This window comes from Bolinopsis microptera, chromosome 12 (assembly GCF_026151205.1).
Source record: "Bolinopsis microptera isolate Bmic1 chromosome 12, MBARI_Bmic_1.0, whole genome shotgun sequence".
Classification (NCBI taxonomy): domain Eukaryota; kingdom Metazoa; phylum Ctenophora; class Tentaculata; order Lobata; family Bolinopsidae; genus Bolinopsis; species Bolinopsis microptera.
The window spans coordinates 6,833,627-6,850,077 of NC_087083.1; the positions used below are offsets into that span (position 1 = coordinate 6,833,627).

The 16,451-nt window shown below is 39.1% G+C and overlaps 1 protein-coding gene across 1 annotated transcript; it reads right to left on the reverse strand.

The window, feature by feature from the left end:
- Positions 1–2,496: 2,496 nt before the first annotated feature.
- On the reverse strand, positions 2,497–15,297 carry LOC134824465 (calmodulin-A-like). The gene is made up of 6 exons (XM_063836370.1): positions 15,035–15,297; positions 4,983–5,038; positions 4,752–4,874; positions 4,455–4,616; positions 3,229–3,371; positions 2,497–2,793 (listed from the first exon to the last, which is right to left on the reverse strand). The coding sequence occupies exons 1-6, from the start codon at positions 15,156–15,158 to the stop codon at positions 2,784–2,786; spliced, it is 618 nt and encodes a 205-aa protein (XP_063692440.1). The 5' UTR covers positions 15,159–15,297; the 3' UTR covers positions 2,497–2,783.
- Between the last annotated feature and the right edge of the window lie 1,154 nt (positions 15,298–16,451).

Here is a 16,451-nt window from a genome sequence, read left to right on the forward strand (position 1 = left end):
TACTCCTCCTACTCCTCCTTCCACTAATACTAATAGTACTAACTACGTCCTACTCCTCCTACTCCTCCTACCACTAATACTAATAATACTAACTACTACCTCCTACTCCTCCTACTCCTCCTACCACTAATACTAATAATACTAACTACTACCTCCTACTCCTCCTACTCCTCCTTCCACTAATACTAATAGTACTAACTACTACCTCCTACTCCTACTCCTCCTCCTACTCCTCCTACCACTAATACTAATAGTACTAACTACTACCTCCTACTCCTCCTACCACTGGTGAACGGACCGAATCACTACATGACTGAATCCCTAACGGACTGAATCACTACCAATCACTATTGGTAGGGATTGAGGTATACTTTCGGACTGAATCACTACCGGACTAAATCACTACCGCTAATATCGAGCATGTGAAGGTTCACATCACTGTATTGTCGTATAGCAGGTCATTATGGATGACTTGATCCGAACCAGTTCTCGTTAGGGCTCCTCGTTGCGTACGTAAGTCTGTGGATCACATGTCTGCCAGGCCCCATAGCAAGCACTCCATGAGAGCCCCGGCTCAGATCACGTCATGATATTAGAACTAGTGAACTAAGATCATCTGGTAGGGATTGAGGTATATTTTCGGACTGAATCTCTACCGGACTAAATCACTACCAGTAGTGATATTTGGGTGGTAGTGATTCCGTCCGGCAGGGATTCAGTCCTACAATCCCTACCACTAATACTAATAATACTAACTACTACCTCCTACTCCTCCTCCTACTCCTCCTACCACTAATACTAATAGTACTAACTACTACCTCCTACTCCTCCTACTCCTACTCCTACCACTAATACTAATAGTACTAACTACTACCTCCTACTCCTCCTACCACTAATACTAATAGTACTAACTACTACCTCCTACTCCTCCTACCACTAATACTAATAATACTAACTACTACCTCCTACTCCTCCTCCTACTCCTCCTACCACTAATACTAATAGTACTAACTACTACCTCCTACTCCTCCTCCTACTCCTCCTACCACTAATACTAATAGTACTAACTACTACCTCCTACTCCTCCTCCTACTCCTCCTACCACTAATACTAATAGTACTAACTACTACCTCCTACTCCTCCTACCACTAATACTAATAGTACTAACTACTACCTCCTACTCCTCCTACCACTAATACTAATAATACTAACTACTACCTCCTACTCCTCCTCCTACTCCTCCTACCACTAATACTAATAGTACTAACTACTACCTCCTACTCCTCCTCCTACTCCTCCTACCACTAATAGTACTAACTACTACCTCCTACTCCTCCTCCTACTCCTCCTACCACTAATACTAATAGTACTAACTACTACCTCCTACTCCTCCTACCACTAATACTAATAATACTAACTACTACCTCCTACTCCTCCTCCTACTCCTCCTACCACTAATACTAATAATACTAACTACTACCTCCTACTCCTCCTACTCCTCCTACCACTAATACTAATAGTACTAACTACTACCTCCTACTCCTCCTATCACTAATACTAATAGTACTAACTACTACCTCCTACTCCTCCTACTCCTACTCCTACCACTAATACTAATAATACTAACTACTACCTCCTACTCCTCCTACTCCTCCTTCCACTAATACTAATAGTACTAACTACTACCTCCTACTCCTCCTACTCCTACTCCTACCACTAATACTAATAATACTAACTACTACCTCCTACTCCTCCTACTCCTCCTTCCACTAATACTAATAGTACTAACTACTACCTCCTACTCCTACTCCTCCTCCTACTCCTCCTACCACTAATACTAATAGTACTAACTACGTCCTACTCCTCCTACTCCTCCTACCACTAATACTAATAATACTAACTACTACCTCCTACTCCTCCTACTCCTCCTACCACTAATACTAATAATACTAACTACTACCTCCTACTCCTCCTACTCCTCCTTCCACTAATACTAATAGTACTAACTACGTCCTACTCCTCCTACTCCTCCTACCACTAATACTAATAATACTAACTACTACCTCCTACTCCTCCTACTCCTCCTACCACTAATACTAATAATACTAACTACTACCTCCTACTCCTCCTACTCCTCCTTCCACTAATACTAATAGTACTAACTACTACCTCCTACTCCTACTCCTCCTCCTACTCCTCCTACCACTAATACTAATAGTACTAACTACTACCTCCAACTCTTCCTACTCCTATTCCTCCTCCTACATGGTATTACTCATAATAATACAGACATAATGGTACACACAGTGACACATCAGCAATACAGTGATTGAATGAATACTACAGCTACCAGTAGTTAATACCACAGCTCTCTCTTTCTCTCTCTCTCTCTCTCTCTCTCTCTCTTTCTCTCTCTCTCTCTCTCTCTCTCTCTCTCTCTCTCTCTCTCTCTCTCTCTCTCTCTCTCTCTCTCTCTCTCTCTCTCTCTCTCTCTCTCTCTCTCTCTCTTTATACTGTCTGCACTGCTAATCATTTTAACCCCATATATCACATGAGTACTTCACATGGTACGATCAATACATGTTGGCTATAAGGAGCTCACTACTGAACTAGAACAGTCTGTTATCCCCCTGCTATCCTCCCCCTAGACACACTTTGTTCTACGTAATAATTAGTGAAACTCTGACGCACATGTTGTAGTCAGAGATTTAGTGTTTCTTTGTGGGCAGCCATGCGAGTCTCATAGTATCCATGACAACCAGTCGGTCACGTTAGCCCGTCTTTTATCTACATCTGAGGAAATTATATGATTATTATCGGGCTTGTAATTAGGTTCACATAATTAGGGTCACGTAATTAGGGTCACATAATTAAGTTCACATAATTAGGGTCACACAAGAACAGCTGGTTAAATTGTATGACAGAAGACGAAATATTTGTAGTAATACGTTCTGATAAAGAAGTTGGTCCCCTAAAATCCTGGAGCGGACCTGCATCATCTTTTTTCAAAATCAAACAGTAAAAAACAAACTTAAAAAAAGTTTTACCATTTTGTGAAAAAAAGTTTTTAAAAACGCAATTTAAACTGAAATACGCGTACGTCGTTTTAACAAAATTAGTCTAGACCGTGGCTAATTTTTGCCAAATAACATCAATTTAAATTTTTAAAACGTCGGTTGTTAACAAAAAAAGCAAAAAACGCCTTTATGATGTGCAGAGACCCCTTACTTTGTATCTGTAGTCATTATCTTTATAAACTCTTTGAGGTTAATCTTCCCGTCCCCGTCCAAGTCTGCGTACGCTATCATGTCTCTTAATTGCTCATCCGAGAGGGGCTGTCCTAGAGATAACATGACACTCCTAAGCTCATCCTGAAATCAATACTGTTCAGTTATTAGAGAGGCTGTCCTGGAATCAATACTGTTCAGTTATTAGAGAGGCTGTCCTGGAATCAATACTGTTCAGTTATTAGAGAGGCTGTCCTGAAATCAATACTGTTCAGTTATTAGAGAGGCTGTCCTGGAATCAATACTGTTCAGTTATTAGAGAGGCTGTCCTGGAATCAGTACTGTTCAGTTATTAGAGAGGCTGTCCTGGAATCAGTACTGTTCAGTTATTAGAGAGGCTGTCCTGGAATCAGTACTGTTCAGTTATTAGAGAGGCTCATCCTGGAATCAGTACTGTTCAGTTATCAGAGAGGCTCATCCTGGAATCAGTACTGTTCAGTTATCAGAGAGGCTCATCCTGGAATCAGTACTGTTCAGTTATTAGAGAGGCTGTCCTGGAATCAGTACTGTTCAGTTATTAGAGAGGCTGTCCTATGAACAACATGACATGATTTTAATTTTAAAGCGAATTTAAATACTTCCAACGGGATTCTGTCGAGCAGAAGATTCTACAGCCCCTGGGGCCTGGATGTCCTCAATAATCTCTAATTTCAAAAACTGCTTGCTGGAGTTCAACCATACAAGTTTAATGACAGTTTCAAAAGGTAGTAAGTTGTGCCCAATTTAAGGTTAAGACAGGATCTGGAAGAGCCATTTTAACTTGACACTCCTTAGCTAGTCCTGTTAGTCATAATCATGGGTTTTTTTGCCATGTTGAAAGAACACATTTTAAAATTAAAACATTTGTGATTATAAAGTCTCGGCTCATGGAAAACTAACACACTGAATTATAAAGTTAGGCTCTGTTGATCACCACATTGACCTGGGTGATATATTCCGTTCAGGCCCTTCACAATTTGTTTCTGTCTAGTTCTAATTTACCGTCACAATAGTGACTTTAATATACAGTATACAGTATACAACCCCCCTCTCTCTCTCTCTCTCTCTCTCTCTCTCTCTCTCCTTCTCTCAAATACTAACCTTGGTTATATACCCACCCCCCCTCCCCCTCTCACACTAACCTTGGTTATATACCCACTCCCCCCCCCCTCTCCCTCACACACTAACCTGGGTGATGTACCCACTTCTGTCCTTGTCGAAAAGTCTGAACACCTCAGCTAGCTGCTGTTCAGGGTCCACCCCGGGGTTGCTGTGCCGGGACATCATCTTCAGGAACTCACAGAAGTCTATAATTCCGTCCCCATTACAATCTACCTCCGCTATCATTTCCTGGAAGAGTTGTCCGGGAGTTGTTTCTCTGTTTATTACGGTGTTTTTAAGTTTATTCTTATTTTCTTGTGCAATTCCTTTTTGACTTTGGGTATGCGAACATGAAACTCGTCAACAATTTGATAACTAGATTACCTGTATTTCCTTATGGGAAGGGTTTAATCCAATGCTTCTCAGCATGGCTCCCAGTTCTACAGTTGTTATCACTCCGTCTCCGTTTATATCAAACTGTTTAAACGCACATTCGTACTCTTCCACCTAAAATACAATTCAGATATTGTCCTGTCTATATAATATGCCCTTTAGGAACTGAATAATATATCATTAACGATTTATAAGATAGTATTTGCTAAATTAAAAAAGTACCTGCTCAACAGAAAGAGTTATTGGAGTAGGCTTCCCGTTTTTTCTTTTGTAAAAACCTGGGGGGAAAATATGTAGAATCCTTTTAAAAACACCAAGACAGCAAATGTTACATTTTATAGACAAATAGTGTTAATGTTATACTGGATCGTTAAATGAGACGGTCTGACATCTCCTTATATGGGAATAACGTGACATCACCTTATATGGGAACAACATGACATCTCCTTATACGGGCATCCCGTGGCATCTCCTTATATGGGAATAACGTGGTGTACTACTTACCCACCAACTCAGACTTGGTTAACGGTATCGGTCTCCTTTTTGGATACCAGTTTTTTATCATTATAGATTTATTTCTAGCCCTGAACGACATTCTTGCAGAGAGCTTACACAGGATGAACCGAGGGAGAGAGAGGGTGGTTATCAACAACAAAACTAAAAGCGTGTAGAGTTTATCAGGGTGTATAGACTCCAGTCTTATTAGGTTAATTATTAACAAAGTCCTACTTAGTCGACTAAAATTATAGACTAAAGGAATAGACTGTTGGTAATCTGCTGCTAGGCCCTGTAGGCTGTTTGGATTGGTAATCTCCTGGCCCCTGGAGGACTTGAAATGGGAGTTCTCATTAATATGATTGTTCTCCGACTAACCACCCTCTTTTTCTTAGACTTGCTTATTTTAAATCTTCTTCTGCATTATTAGAGCCAGAGTGCTAGCTAATCCGAGTTAAGGATTTAATTTAATGTGAAGCTTTGTAGGATGGCTGACGGTGGAAAATCAGATATGTGCTGTTTCTAAAGTAGTTAATGTTATCAAAATACTTCACAGGCACCAACGAGGACTCCACTGACTAATTAAAAAACCTACAGAAATTTTGTTAGATAATTGAAATTATTTCAAACTTTGGCATAATTATATTGTTGATTATGACTTCACTCCTGCTTCAACTATCATTTTCATCTTCATTTTCTCATTCAAACTAAAAATATCAAAAAAGGACAATCGGGCAACATGCAGTACAATTTAAAGCAGAATGTGGATGGCTTCTTTTTTAATTATATTTATCGTCTCATTGCTTACCCGGTTTCATTGTTGTAACATTTAGAATATCTGAAATAAAAAGATCTACGACAAACGTATATCGTCGGTAACAAATCCATCTTCTCTATTTGTCTCCGTGGAAACAATGGAACTCATTAATAATGCAGGGTTTTGTATAATTCTTATTATAATCAGGGAAGCACACTAATTCTAATTGGCCTGATATAATTTAATTATAAGTCTCATATAAACCTTTGTGTAGGATAAATGACTATTAGATATGAAATTATTCGAGATTATTAGTCGCAGAAATAGCCTGATATAAACAATCTCTGGGTAGTTAAACAACCTAATGACCATAACATACCTGCTTTTTGAAAATTGCAAAGCCAAATACCGCAAAGTATTTTTCTTTAATTTTTTAATTAACTATGTTTTTCTTGCGAAAGGGCAAAAATTACCCCCCCCCCCCCCCCCCTCTTTCAAAAAACATCACTTACCTCCACTGTTCTTTAAGATACTCCCGATTTGCTGTATGTTGAAGTTTCCCCGCTCCTTCTTGACATTCCTCACCTCACATCTCAACCTACTCTCCTCCACCTGCTCGCATATCTCCTCTTCACCATGGTTATCTGGCTCCTCCTTCTTGTTACCATGGCCACCTGACCTCTTCTTCACTTTCATGTCATGTCTCTGAGATGATGAGGGTGAGGGTATCCTCATGATACCGGGGTCGTATATGTCTGCGTCTGAGATGAGAGTACAGGGGTGGTACCTAATAGTAGGTTTCCGCCTGGTGTCTGCAGTTCGACTGTGAGGGTTCATCTGCTGACGGAGTATAGCCGTGATGCGGGGTGGAGGAGGAGGACTCCCCTTCTTAACACCTCCTCGCAGCATCTCCTTATATGGGTATCACGTGGTCAGACCAGGGACACTTCACACAAATCAGGGTTTAGAGGAGACGATTGAGCGAGGATAAGTCTCGGGAAGGTAGTGACAGCAGGATTGTAACTGTGGAGAGAGCAGCAGAGCCAGCTATTGGTGATCCAGACCTTGGAGCTGAGCTGGTGGTAATTCTGAGCTGGACATTAACCTGCTGAACTCATTGTGCTCTGGACAATAGATACCAAGCACGTGACAACATGACAACATGGTCATGGCAACGGCCGTTCACATGGCAACCTGGTCATGGCAACGGCCGTTCACATGGCAACCTGGTCCTGACGTCTGTTTTATAATTCTACTGTGCTCGGTTCTGCCAGATTAATTAGTTGCTTAAACGTCAGAACAATAAGCAAAAGTTAAAGAAACTCCTTATTGATGGGCTGGTGGACAGAGTCACTTTTAGTTGCATGGTACGATGGTACATGGTTCTACTGCACGTACAGTTCTACTGCACAGCCGGTTATATTTATACTGGATGGGGGAATGTAATATTTGTTCTGTCTGGAGAGAGATGAAATCAGGGGCATGAGACGAGGCATCTCTTGAGCAGATTGTTGAGGAGCATCGTACATTGTACGATGTACAATGAACGGAGATTAAAAATTAACGCTCAAAGGCATTTAATTAATGTATTTAATGTAACTACCTTGTCGGAATTTATTTGAACGGAAATTAAAATGAACGTACCACAGGGTACAGTTTTGGGCCCGCTGCTTTTCATTTTGTTCATTAATGACATTTTGAGGCACATCTATACACTTGAAGATGCAAGTATAATGCAAAATGATCTCAACTCTGTCCATGTCATCGACTGGGCAAGATGCAATAACATTAACATGTCATTGCATGAGGGTAAATTTTAGTTACTCGTGCACAAACACTGTCCCCGAAACAGCTTGCAAGACCTTCCGTTTGCCATCCTGACGCAAACTTATCGAGTTTTGCATGGTAACACAATGTACCCTACGGATGCAGTCAAAGACCTGGGGGTTTTGATCTCGGCTGACTTGTCTTGGAGCTCCCATGTTACTATGATAACAGATCGTCCCCGTAAAGTTGCTTCTTGGGTTCTGAGCGCTTTTAGATCGAGAAACAAAATCACTATGCTGACCCACTACAAGTCATTAGTCAGAAGCCATCTCGAGTACTGTTGTCCCCTCTGGAATTCAACTAAGCAAGCTGATATCGCTGAGCTAGAGGGAGTACAACGAACATTTACGTCCAAAATACATGGTGTGCAACATCTGAACTATTGGCAGAGACTGAAGGCCTTAAAATTGATGTCACTTCAACGGAGGAGAGAACGTTACACTATCATTCATAGGAAGATTCTACACAAGAAGTGTCCTAATGATGTCAACGTTCAGTTTACAGATACACTCCGAAATGGCCAGAAAGCAGTAGTCGCTAGCTTGTCAACGTCCAGTAGCCAAAGGAATCAAACGATCATTGACAGCTCATTTGCAGTGATGGGGCCTCGATTGTGGAACATCATTCCCGCAAACCTGCACCTTATCGAGGACCCCGTACGCTTCAAGTCATTGTTGACGGAGTTTGTTACATTTATTCCGGACGAACCTCCTGTTACTGGATATTGTTGCCAGAACGGGGATTCGTTATTGAACTGGAGCGCAGAAAAGACAGCGACTTCGCTGCACGGGTGGTCAGCCGTTCTGATGACCCGATAGAGGATCTATGAAGCAACCCCAGGTAACCCAAGTAAGTAGAACGCTAGGGCCTCCAGCGTCCAATTAATATACGTTAAAATATAGTCCAATAAGGTAATACAAAATTTAAATGATCGATAGTCGCAAATTCAGGTATATCTTGCAGCAGCTAATCTCGATCATTATAATCCAGTCTTGAATCTTGATATTAGCTTCACAAACAAAAACCTAAATTAACGAGAATGAAAGTCGAAATTAAACATAAACTAGTTGATACTGTTAACCTTTACCTTGCAATGATGACTACCTTACTCGGGATTATTATAACCGGGATAAAGTGGTGGGTTTTGGAAGATTCCGCCATATTTTTCCCGGTCAAAAATTTTACCAGTCATAAAAAAACCCGCCGACTCAGATTATGGGGTTCCAAGGGGGTGGTGATCATCATATTTTACCTGAAGTCTCATATGTGCTAGAGAAGACTTTTGAAGCAGTGGTTGGAGGGCTGTAACTTTATTGGCGGTTGCTACCATAATTTCGTTATAAAAATCACAATTTGGTTATAGAAATCAGATTTCAGGGTGGACCGTGATTCTCACTTTTCTTGCCCATGAAGTGAGTAAACTGTGCCACTATTTCATGGTCCACGGTGGATTGATTACTGGAGCAGTTGAAGATGCAAAGCCATGACGTTCCCCAATACCAAGCGGTGGGCAGGAAATTAAGCTCCGGCTGACCTTCAGAGCAGTAGCCCCATTAGCGGACAAAATGAAAGTCTTGTTAAGACAACAATACAACTTCGAATTTGACGGTCAGCAGCAGGGGGATATCAATAATGATAATGGAGGGGACATTAGCGATAATGAGAATGAGAATACGCTTTATATTATTTATTAATGAAGATTTGACTTATTATTGCTATAGATTTATTTTCCTTTAAATACTAGACGTGTCTTTTTTTCTATTTCTGAGTAATATCAGTAACTGTAAATTGAAATAACTTCTTTAAAGTAACAAAAACAGAAATTTCGGTTGAAAATTTGTTGACCTCTGAAAAAAAACTTGAAAGGTCGGCCACCGGTAAATACATGACCGGGATAATTTGGCGGGTTTTGGGAAATTCCGCCATATTTTTCCCGGTTATTAATTTTCCCAGTCATAAATTAACCCGCTATAATATTCCCGAGTAAGGTACATAAGTAAAACTAAAATGATTCGGGGGTATCTCGGTATCTGCCTGCATATCTAAAAGCAGTTACAGTCCTCATTAACTTTAAGATCTTGTGTTCTCTTACCACGGGTAAAGTTTAATACTTGCCAGTAATTCTTATCAGTACCGCAACTATACACTACCTATAATCAATAATTGGACGCTGGAACTTGGAAGCCCTAGCGTTCATTTTAATGCCAGTTCAAATAAAGTCTGCCCGTTCAAATATTTTCCCAAAAGTATTCCACGATGATGTGCTATTGTTAGACCTTAGAGTTTGATCCGAGTGTTTATTCAGCTGGACATTCCTTCTGGAATCTGGAGGGCTAAACCGCACGCTGTGTAAATCAAGATTATATCGATTGACGATATATAAATAAGCGCCTTGAGGGAGCGAATCAGAGAGCGCGCAGCATGTCACGTGATAACAGACTGACCAATTGAACGAGGCCTAGCGCATGTAGCGAAGCGCGTTTGAGGCCGTTTTCTGTTATCAGTTTGCAGTTACATACGCACATTGTTTCAGTATACATTCTTGTTTAAATCGTTATAGCTGCACGGAACGTGGTGTTACTATCTTGATATGAAGGTCGTTGAATCATCAGTGTTAGGTATGTTCTGGGTCAAACCTTTCAATTTGTTGGCTCTCAAAGTCAAATATGTTTTTGTTTGCAGATTAAATTCGCCCCGTGTTTAATTGTGCAAACTACACGATAAATCGTGCCAAATCCTTTAAAATTGATGTGATTTTTAATTTTCAGAATTTCAGAGGTACTTCGTAAAAATGTATTTGCCTCCACTTATAAACATGGACGTATTTTATGAAATCTGATTTTATTTTTATCTGATATGATTCAGCTGCTTCAACTACCTTCAAGCGGAAAACATGATCAAGTTTTTCGGCAACTCGTATTTTAGTGCATATGTTGCTTCATAAGCTACCTTAATTCCCAAAAATTTGGGCGACAAAAAATTTGAGCGGGCCTCTCGCTCAAATTTTTTGCAGACCAAATTAATTGCGTAAATCTTTTCCGTCTGCTAAATTTGTTGCTAACCAAACTTTTGGTATTTGGCCTGTGGCCCTGAAATCTATAAAAAGATGGCTTTTTCTTCATATCCAAGTGAAATAATATTTGAAATTTTAGTTTTCTAATCTGTCATTCATGGCTTGACCAATTAAAAAGGCTTATATTTTAAATGAATAGAAATTACTGGAATAGCTAACAGCTACTAATAAAACAAATGGCTAGAGGTACGGATAGCTAGAGATTTAAACAAGATCTGCAAATGGATTATCATCCACCGTAAAGTCTGATCTACAAGCATCAGTTATACCCGACTTCTCAAAGCCTTTCCTTATGTCATCTGGTCTCCCTTTTAAATATACTATCTGATTGAGAGACTAAATATCACTATTGTATATCTATCATTTTGTACTGTGCCATCATCACTGTATTTTTTAGTAGTTACTGGGCAGATCGTAAATTTTATAATGTGATACAACTCAGACTACCACCTACATGCTTAAAATTGAAAGCAAAATGACTGGAATAATAAGGAATAATAATGAACTAAGGCAAATATCTAACTGAAATTTTAGTGGAAAATCGTTCATTTTTCGAAGAATTTGTGCCCAAATTTTTGGTCGCCCAAATGAGTTCAAATTTTTTGCCCAAATTTTTCGGGCTCAAATAAATTGTGCTCAATTTAATGGCACACAAATTTTTGGGAACTAAGGTATGTACCCTATGTAAATATTATAGTCATTGCGAACATTTTGCACAATTCTGGTTTTATATTACGGGTATATGCCTCACAGAATGGCCAAAAAAAGGAAGGTCTCTCAAAATCACAAAACACACTTTATTCCAGTTTTTATCTCATAAGAAGCTAAGTTGACACTCATATTTTTCTTCCCGGGGGTTCATTTAATCTCATAACCATTTTTTCTTTGAGAAAAATTGGCCGGAAAATCTTCCTCCAAAAAAACATGCCTCACAGAATGGCCAAATCTGAATTTCTATAATTTTTTGATAGAGATACTTTTTAAATTTCTATCACCACACGTTGTTAGAAAACCTATTAAGGAATGGGGTAATAACCTAAAACTCACGAAAAAACTGAGCTGTGAAAAATTATTTCACAAAAAAGAAAAAATGCCTCACAAAATGGCAACAAAAAAAAAACGAGAAAATTTTATTTTTCTAAAACCTTTGGCTCTTGTTTCAGGCATGCTGCTGGTATTAATATGCCTTGTTAACACCCCCATATAGGTGAAATTTCTTATAACTGAATAAAAAGGGCATAATTTCCTACACCAAAAATGGCCATTTTGTGTGGCGTTGTTCATATTCCCTGATTTCATGATTTATAACCTTCATTCGGCTGTAAAAACACTCCATCTGGGGTGTTATTGTATGATAAATAGCTTGTGATTACTTTAGACTTATTGTTTCATTGAATAAAAGGAGTTTTAAATTTTGGCCATTTTGTGAGGCATATTTTGGCCATTTTGTGAGGCGTTTAGCCATTTTAGCATTTTTTTTTCTTCCTATATTGAACAATGTTCGTTTTGTTTGATGAATACTATTCTTTAAACATCTTCTGTCATACTGGTGCCAGAAGTTCTCACCAAAATGCAAACTTAGTTCAAAAATTTGAAAACAAATTTTGTGAGGCATATTTTGGCCATTTTGTGAGGCGTGTAGCCATTTTAGCATTTTTTTCTTCCTATATTGAACAATGTTCGTTTTGTTTGATGAATACTATTCTTTAAACATCTTCTGTCATACTGGTGCCAGAAGTTCTCACCAAAATGTAAACTTAGTTCAAAAATTTGAAAACAAATTTTCAGTGCTCAAAATTTCTTTTGTTTCATATGGTATCCACAAAACCTACCAGTCTTATATAAAAAATTAGTTACAAAAACATTTACAAATTTGGCCATTCTGTGAGGCTAGCCATTCTGTGAGGCATTTACCCGTAATTATGCTTATTGTTATTATCCCTAACTATAATTATAAACTTAAAAATAAGATGTAGCTGCATAAATATTTCAATTATGGGAAGCTAAGCATTGATTGGTTTGATCTCAATTAGATTCCCAGGTTTGACCTCAATTCTGTATATTCTTATCGGTAATTGTCATCAGCGCACAACTAACTGGAAACTTACTCTCCAGTTGTTTATGTCAAACTGTCGGCGTATGTCTGTTTGTAAAAAGTGAGATAAAGAAATAAAGATAAGGTCCTCTCAAGTTATTATACAGGTAATTAAGGTTTTGAAGTTGATTTTAAATAATTTCAAAATATTTTTAATTTTACAATCCCCCAATTTATTCTTTTCAGTTTTTGCTTACCTAAACTTTAATTTTCGATTAGTCTGCTAAGCTTTCATAATTCTTATACTGATTAACACAAGGGGACCCTTAGATAACCTTATCGAACATAATTTTAAACAGAAATTAAAATGAACGCTCAAAGGTATTCAAAGCCATTATAAATCCAACATTTTTTCATATTTTTGAGCGTTTTAAAAATAATTAACCAGAGACCACCTGTCTGGTTTAAGTGTTGTTTAATTACACGCTGTAAGGCTATTTTACTACATATGGTCTCCAGTAGGGGAGTCCAACCAACTTATGTAGACATGTAGTAATAGAAACCAAGGTCAAAAGGAAATCGCAGCACGTGCGGAATCGCGATTTTTCCCATTCTCCGCGAAAAATCGCGATTTTTGACGTTTGCCTTCCGAATGTATAAGTACGGACTTTAGAAGACCGAAAAATATTTTCAGCTCATAATGATCAGGGTAGCATGAAACATGAACAAAAGTAGTTTCCAGAAAAACTTTGAAAAAATTTCGACTTAGAAAATGTTCGGTCCGAGTCATTCTCGATAAGTACTTCGATGGCAGAGCTCCTGCTTCCGAGCTCGTATTGCAAAGGGGTTAAGCCTGCTTTCCAAGATCGCATTATAATTATACGTATGTGATGTAAAATGTGTTAGGCATATAATAATAATATATAATAATAATAAGGTTCGTTAGCACTTAGCAGGTAAACTATTCAGTGAGATTTGGGACAATGATCTGAGAACATTGACCTTAAGACAATTAATCTACATTATAACTTTATAACATACCTTTGCGAACACAATATGGACAAAAACTCATGAGGGTAAAGGAAATATTTCTACGAACATAGTGATAGTGAAAAACTTATACAAAGGATGCCACAATGCTGAGAACATGCCGCCACCTCTAAGTCGCTTTTTGGCCTAAATAATCGCGATTTTCTTTTGTCCTTGATATAAACTAACAATTAATTTTAACATTCAAGGTTACGTGGATTCGAAAAAAATATGACAACCCTTTGAAATTGATGAAACTTTTAAGTGGCTTAGTGGCTTAGACGGTCGATGAACCTATTGTCTAGCTGCGAAGTTGTGAGTTCGAACCCCGGTCGAGCTTGAATCTTGCAGCTAAAGTACACCCGTCACTTACCACACTTACTTACACTACCATACTTACAACAGCTGTGTCTCACCAATAAACCAGGTTTTGTAATAGATTCCTGTGAGTGTGAGAACAACCACTTAACTAGCTAGTTTCCTTGTAAACCCTTTAAGTAACATGGACAGTCTTAATTCGAGCAATTTCCCCTACAAGTAATGCTTTCAGCACCACGTACTAGTGTTGTTCATTCTGTACAGTAATCCGGGGGGGGGGGGGGGGAGGGGGGGTACACTACACTTTTTTATCTCGTCAAAATGTTAATTGAGCTTAAACACGTATGTTTTTACTTTACCACGTGTAATGTAATGTTAGCACTCACTTTACAACGTGTAATATAATGTTAGCGCTCACTTTACCACGTGTAATGTAATGTTAGCACTCACTTTACCACGTGTAATGTAATGTTAGCGCTCACTTTACCACGTGTAATGTAATATTAGCACTCACTTTACCACGTGTAATATCAGCACTCACTTTACCACGTGTAATGTAATGTTAGCACTCACTTTACCACGTGTAATATAATGTTAGCACTCACTTTACCACGTGTAATGTTACCACTCACTTTACCACGTGTAATGTTAGCACTCACTTTACCACGTGTAATGTTAGCACTCACTTTACCACGTGTAATGTTAGCACTCACTTTACCACGTGTAATGTTAGCACTCACTTTGAAAGTCAGCCCTCTTCGCCACATGAGCAATGTTTATGATTGGTTTCTGATGAAACCCTTTCTTTCTCTGATACGTTTTTGAGTTGGAGCGAGTCTGCCATATCGTGTACATCTGCTTCATACCAGCAGGGGGAGTCCGTCCGTCCGGCAGGGAGGGAAGGTTCGGCCTACCAATCAGAGAGCAGTATTTCAGTCACGTGACACAAAGTAGCCGATCAGAGAGCAGTTCTCTGGTCACATGACACGTGGGCAAAGTCACATGACACGTGGGCACAAGGTAGAGAAGAAAAGAACACCCGCATGATAGAAGGCAGGTATTGAAGAGTGATAGAAGATATGTTAATGATTGGTGTACAGGGTGATGATTGCAAAGTTACAGGGGCTAATAGCAAAATATAGAAACCCTTATTATGTGCCCTTACTCGCGTGTAACAAGCTTAACATTGTGCTATAGTTATGATAAGGAGGAGGAGGAAAAGGGCCAAAGTAGGAGAAGGAGGAGGGGTGGGATATAGAAACCCGTAATATAAGAATATATGCCCCTCACTCGCGTGTACTGTGTAGCTAGCTGTTTAGTTATTAAGGGGCCGGAGGTAGAGAAGGAAGAGGTGGAGTATGAGGGGTGGCTGAGGAGGGCTTGGGAGATGAAGGGCCGGAAAATGGAGCCGTAGGAGGTCAGGAGGCGCAGAGTGGTGATGAGACTCCTTTCACAAATAACACTGAATACAGAGACTAACTGCAAAACACCATTGACAATATCCCTAGCGAGACAATCACTTGCTACACAGATGGTCACGCGCAGACTTAGGAAGAGGGCTGGTTATATCATCACCACTGACAATAATAGTACTACTCTACAGAAAACATCCTGACTATAGCTCTGTTTATTGCACCCGAGGAACTGGATCAGACCGGAGTAACCGAATGCTTATTCTATGGTTATTATCCTAACGAAATTCGGGCATTTATTAATTCTTCCTCATTCCACTTGCTACTTTACCTCCCTCATCTTCACATAGATTTCCCCGACATATTTTTCCTATAGGGTTGCCCCAGAGGCAAGCATAGCATCTTGGGTCCTTGTTACTAGGCACTAACTCACTACAGGATACAATATAACACGTACTAACTCACTACAGGATACAATATAACACGTACTAACTCACTACAGGAAACAGTATAACACGTACTGACTCACTACAGGATACAATATAACTCGTACTAAATCACTACAGGATACAATATAACACGTACTAACTCACTACAGGATACAATATAACACGTACTAACTCACTACAGGATACAATATAACACGTACTAACTCACTACAGGATACAATATAACACGTACTAACTCACTACAGGATACAATATAACACGTACTAACTCACTACAGGATACAATATAACACGTAC